Consider the following 6,178-nt stretch of genomic DNA (forward strand, 5'->3'; position numbering starts at 1 on the left):
GCACAACCCCAGCAAAAGAAACAGCATTCACTGCTCATGAACTGTTCAGTTGTCTTACTTTATTTCCATAAATAAATTAATACAATAATAGATTTGTGATAAAACAAGTTTTGTGTAACAGCTGAATATGTATGTAGTCATATTTTTTATTTTTTTTGCAATGTAAGCCAGATGTAGTAAATTCTAAAGATTTGACCAAAGTCTATAAAAAGTGTATTGTTCTTTAAGTTATAGATGTGTTTATTTACTGAACATAGCCTTTTCATTTTTGACTGTCGCACTGCTTTCTTGTATTTCTCCTTTTTTACTTGGGACTTGGGCTGGAGCTCAACACTGCTGTGGCGATTAAAACAATAAGATGAGGGACCAAACTCTTTGTTTAGTTTGTTTAGTTTTTCCATCTTTGTTTTATAAAATCTAATATTAAAAACATCCATGGACCAGCCGCCATGTTGGAGCTCTGGAAACAATCCGACCAAAACATGACGCCAGAAAACCTGCTGACCCAAAGTTTCGTTTCAGTGCTGAGGTTTCGATCCCGGAAAAATGAAACTTAAGGTTCGTCTGACTGAAGCGACGTCGCTCTTCTTCTCTATAAACTCGCTCTGTCCTGCTTCGCCCGTCACCGCGTGACGTCATCCCGACAATAAACCTCAGCGCGAGCGCCGTGCGACCATTCCGCAGCTGCGCCTCTTACAGATCATCAGAAAAACTCCAGAAGAGACAAAACCTCCAGATCTACAGAGAAAACAGCTGGAAGATGAGGTGAGTGACGAAGTTAATGACAATAACCTCACATTTTCACCAATAATTCCTATTTTTGTATTTATATACTCCGATATAGGGGAGTCAGATGGAGAAACGATAAGGAAAAATTCATTTTATAATTATGTTAATTTATTGTTGTTATTTTTACCAAAGCTAATTATAGAAATACATTGTCTTGGAAGATTATAACCAAAACCATGTGCTACCAGGGCGTAACTTGGCCAGAGGTTTTATCAGGGGTCCATATCCATGGCTTCTTTACTCTGTTTACACATAAACCTGCTTATGTTGTAAAATAGTTAATATATCTTCACAGAACAGCAGAGATGCCTATTGTAGGGAACTTTTACATGTAGTCAGACAGTTATTTATTGTTTAAAATAATAAAAGGTCCTTTAATGCAAATTTCACATTTTCCATGTTTTGATACATTTGTGTCACTGGTGCTTCTAAAAAAAACACTTAATAAAACACTCAGGTATTTAGTCACATTCGATCGGCACTGCTCGGTTATCTAGCAACCCCAGAAGAGCTCCGCTGTCACCTAGCAACTGCAGAAGAGCTCCGCCCGTCACCTAGCAACCCCAGAAGAGCTCCGCCGTCACCCAGCAACTGCAGAAGAGCTCCGCCCGTCACCTAGCAACTGCAGAAGAGCGCTGCCCGTCACCTAGCAACCCCGGAAGAGCTCCGCCCGTCACCTAGCAACCGCAGAAGAGCTCCGCCCGTCACCTAGCAACCCCGGAAGAGCCCCACCCATCACCTAGCAACCCCGGAAGAGCTCCACCCATCACCTAGCAACCCCGGAAGAGCTCCGCCCATCACCTAGCAACCGCAGAAGAGCTCCGTCCGTCACCTAGCAGCTGCAGAAGAGCTCCGCCCGTCACCTAGCAACTGCAGAAGAGCGCCGCCCGTCACCTAGCAACCGCAGAAAAGCGCCGCCCGTCACCTAGCAACCGCAGAAGAGCTCCGCCCATCACCTAGCAACTCAAGCTGAGCTCCAACACATTTGGTCAGCTGGTTTTACCGCTGTATGCGCTGTACAATGGCTGCTGGAAAGAGCAAGTGTTATTTTAGACCTACCAACCAGAAACCACTTGTGCAGGAGACTCCACTTCTGTTTTTCCAAACTGTTTCCACTATCAGCTTATTTGGATTTAAAGTGACAAGAAGCCCTAAAACAAGAATTGAGCAGACTAAAATCTCATTGCCTAAGAATGATTTTGTATATCAAATTTTGTAATGAACATGCTTTGTATAGATAAAAGACCTATCCTAACTTTTTTTTTCAACCATACATTTTTTGCCGCTCCGAGCAGAGAAAGTCAGATAAAAGAAGAAAGTGCAGGAGCAGGAATAGAGAAATGTAAAATTAGTGGAAGAAAGCACAAACGATACTTGTTTTATTTTTAATTCCCACTGTCTAAAGCTCTTTAACTTCATTAATGTTTTGTTTTTATGATTTTTATCAGTTCTCCTCAGAGTCTGCAGTCCAGACTGAAGGCCTTGGAGTGCCACTTCACCTGGGATCTGGACCCCAGCAGGGGACAACTGTTCCGTATCAGATATGAGCTGGAGGATGTCGGCACTGAAGAGGGAAACGTCTGGCTGGGTCACATCTACAACCTGCTGGGCTTCATCCAGTACAAACTGGGCTCTAGTAAAGACGCCCTGAACCTCTTCAACCGGGCCGCTGAGACCTTCCAGAGGCAGAAAAACGCTGATGAAGGTCCCTGGTTGATGGTGAACTTTGGGAATCTGGCCTGGCTGCACCATCACCTGGGAGAAGATGAGAAGAGTGAAGACTACCTGTCAAAGGTCGACGGCCTGATGAGGAAGAAGAAGGGAGATCTCTATCCAGAGGTCTTAGCTGAAAAGGCCTGGACCCTGATGAGGTTTGATAAAGAGAAGCAGCAGCAGGCTTTAGAGCTCTTCCAGAGAGCCATCCGGATGCAGCCGGACACCGTGGAGTGGCGGAGCAGCCGTATGATCGGTCTGCTGAGCACCTTCAAGCATCGCGACGTGGAACCAGAGCCTGACGTCTGGGAGGATCTAAGGGTAGCCAGAGAAGAAGATCCAGAAAACTTGTACCTCGCTGCCGTCGACCTGAAACAACGAGCCAAGAGAGGTGAGCAAGTTAAAGAGGAAGCACAGGAGTTGTCCGAGAAGATTTTACTGAACCCTGTCAGCAGCTACAGTGGCATCAAACCCCTGCTGAGGATCTACAGACAAATCGAATCCTACGACGATGTGATCGACGTGGCAGAAAGGGCCCTCACAAAGGATCCAGATTCCCGGTACCTGAAGAGATGTGCCGCTCTTGCCTACAAATGGAAGATAGTTTTTTCCAGAAACGGACGCCCAAGTCAAAGAATGTTTGACCGAGCAATCAGCTTGTTGGAGGATGTCATCTCTTGCTACCCTGAGTCTTGTTTAACAAAGAAGTTGGACTTTGCAAGTGTGTGGGCCAAGTCTGGTCGTGGGCTGATGAAACCAGATCAGATCTACAAGGAGTTGCTGCAGAAATCTTTGGATCCTTCAGACCAACAGTGTGTTTACAACTGCTACGCCAAGTACCTCAACTTCGACCGGCAGGAATGGAACAAGTCGATTGAGTATCACATGAAGGCTGCAGCCATTAACCACGAGTCTTTCTCCCGGATGAACAGCATCAAGGCGCTGGAGAGGATCCGAGACCGCGGACGGTCCAGAATGCTCCCAGAGATCCGGGAGTTTCTGGAAAACCTGGAAGGTGTCCAGACTGTGTGAAAGCAAGACTTTCAAAGATCAGATCCAATGATCATTCTGACCGTCTGAATAATATTCTAGTTCTAACTCATAATCACTGAATTTATATCTAATTGTGCATAAATTTAATTACTGGTGTTTTTGCTGTCAGTCCAATCATTTTGCAGGGTTTCCAATAGAGCCAAATTAAAAATAAAATAACCCTTTACATACCGTCTTAAATGCTTTTATCCAATTTTACAATTTAAAAAATGTGTTAGGTTATATATACTTATGAAAATAATTCACTATAGAAATATTTGTTCTTGTAATCTAAAGTGATATTTGGAATCAAAGTTGCATAATCAAAATACATTTACAACTATAAAATACGTTTATAGGTGTAAATCCTACAACTATACGTTTTGCTCCTTAGTATTACTAATTTTCATTCCTTAGTTGCTGTCGCTAAAAAGCTTCAAACACCAAATGAGAAATAACTTAGAATTATGGGTACATTCACCTGTTTTCATACATTATTCATAGAAGACATTTGTCATCCTAAGTCAGGATTATTTACCGAGTTAATCAGCAAACTTTAATGCGGTCGGCCCATTGCACACTTCGACCACTAGATGGCGTAAAAGCATCTAACAGCAACCTGAGCGTGAGATTAATTCACTAATAGCTTCACTCGTCCATAAGGGTCAAGATTTAATAATCTAGTTTTAATGTCTTTCATAATCCAGCTGATATAATCTGTGTTCACTTTTTATTCTGATGTAAACAATAAAATATAAAGACTTGCCTGTTGTCTGTATAATTAAAAATAATAAACATGACAGCAGTATTTTATTTACCAGTTCAGCCAATCAGAGCTTGCACTGCAGCTTTTCCAGCTCTGCTAACCGTTTAATCTGTTTATGCTTCAACATTTGAAATTAAAATGAAAATTTAACATGAAACATTTTTGTAATTTTCATTTTACGGGTTTAATCCTGAACAATGATAGCAGAGATTATATTATATTATGAATCCAGATTTTTTTTTCCCTCATGGATCATTAAGAGGAAGATAAGAAACACCAGAACCGCCGATCCAGACAACCTGAAGGCTGCTGTGAAGCAACCGGCCCAACCAGAACCTCAGCAGAACCTCAGCAGAACCTCGTGTCAAACCGCACTGATGCAGAGACAATGAAAAGAAAAGCCCAACCCAGGTCTTAGTGGCCTGACATTTCTGTTTAAGAACTAAAAAACAAAAGAATCTGATCACTTGCGATAAAATAAAATCTGCAAGGTTTACAGAACATTTTTATCCCAACAGAAAATTAATTGAATGTTTTATTTATAAATTAAAACACAAACAGGATTAAATTGAACTTAGTTATATTTCTTAACCAACATTTGTGAAACTTGAGCTTCAGCTCCGCCTTTTAAAAACGATTTTCAGCTTCTTAAAAACTAGCAAAAGGCGACGCCAGCCGTATCACATCCATCAGCTTTTCCAATATTCGTTTTATTTCACCTGAAAGGTTCTGTTAACTTACTCAACACATTAAAACATCATCTTATTACAAGGTTTTTATTTCTGGGATGTTTTCATTGTTCAGAAACTCAAAAAAAAACAACATTTCACTATTTACAGTTTTATCTGAGGCGCCTAAAGCATCTGGAGAAAATCGTTTTGTTTTGTTTCCAGAACCATCAGAGGTCCAGATGATCAGAACCTGAAACTGCTGGAATAAGAATAAAAATAAAAAGTCAAGTACAAGATTGAAAGGAAGAGTTTGGTGGAGGATGAAGTAAAAACGTTCAGAGGGACTCAGGTCAGTCGTTTCCTCTCCGGCTCTTCTTGTGGCTCTTTTTGGAACTGCTGTGAGAATAAAGCAAACAGAACCTTTCAGTCCAACAGAACCAGGAACAGAAATCAGGATTTACTGATTTTAATGGAAAAAACTGAACGAGTCTAAAGACAAAGTGGTAAAAATACAGTTTATGAGATAAAGTCAGGGATAAATCTACACAAACAGGAAACTTAAACCCTGATTTTACTGCTTCAGTGTTTTAAACACTTTAATTCTGATGATATGAAATATGAAATGTCACAGCTAATGTTTTAAACTGGAACAGCAGTTTGAAACTTCAGCAGTTTAAACCCACTGGTTTTTACCCAGGAAGGCGTCCAGCAGGAGTTTCTGCTGCCAAATGAAAATTATTTTTGTAGCTAAACTTGATTCAGATTAAACCTGCTGGAGACGGAAGCGATCCGGACTCACCGCTCCGGGGTTTTGGAGTGGCTCCGATGTCTGTGGCTTCTGTGGTGACCTGATGAACAAACAGCTGTCATTTATTTCCCATCATGCAGCAGGAGAAAACATCTATCCTGCTGCTTTAAGATCTGAACTCAAACTGAAGCTGCAGGTTTAAAATGTTAAAACAAAACAAAGTGACGGATTCAGCTGCAGCCGCTGCAGAAGGAAGAACATCCTGAGTGAGTTCAGGGATTATTCAGGATTTACCAAACTGAGCAGCTCCTGCAGAAGCAGGAAGCTGGGTCACATGACCGACCCGACGTCACATGACCAACCTGACGTCACATGACCAACCTGACATCACGTGACCAACCCGACGTCACGTGACCAACCCGACGTCACATGACCGACCTGACATCACATGACCAACCC

General features: G+C 41.8%; 2 protein-coding genes across 2 annotated transcripts in view; one reads left to right on the forward strand and one right to left on the reverse strand.

Moving 5' to 3' along the window:
• Positions 1–216: 216 nt before the first annotated feature.
• Positions 217–4,453, forward strand: LOC103149972 (interferon-induced protein with tetratricopeptide repeats 1-like). Its single transcript, XM_007569374.2, has 2 exons — positions 217–765; positions 2,238–4,453. Exons 1-2 carry the CDS (start codon positions 761–763, stop codon positions 3,532–3,534), a joined length of 1,302 nt encoding a protein of 433 aa, XP_007569436.1. The 5' UTR covers positions 217–760; the 3' UTR covers positions 3,535–4,453.
• A 364-nt stretch (positions 4,454–4,817) lies between these two features.
• prpf38a (pre-mRNA processing factor 38A) overlaps positions 4,818–6,178 on the reverse strand; it is a 6,783-nt gene continuing 5,422 nt past the window's right edge. The window contains exons 9-10 of the mRNA XM_007569375.2: positions 5,771–5,819; positions 4,818–5,367 (exon numbers count right to left, since the gene is read on the reverse strand). Coding sequence (XP_007569437.1) covers positions 5,322–5,367; positions 5,771–5,819 — 95 coding nt within the window. The 3' untranslated portion in view covers positions 4,818–5,321. The remainder of the gene's footprint in view (positions 5,368–5,770; positions 5,820–6,178) is intronic.

The sequence above is a fragment of the Poecilia formosa genome, unplaced genomic scaffold (genome assembly GCF_000485575.1).
Source record: "Poecilia formosa unplaced genomic scaffold, Poecilia_formosa-5.1.2 Scaffold240, whole genome shotgun sequence".
Classification (NCBI taxonomy): domain Eukaryota; kingdom Metazoa; phylum Chordata; class Actinopteri; order Cyprinodontiformes; family Poeciliidae; genus Poecilia; species Poecilia formosa.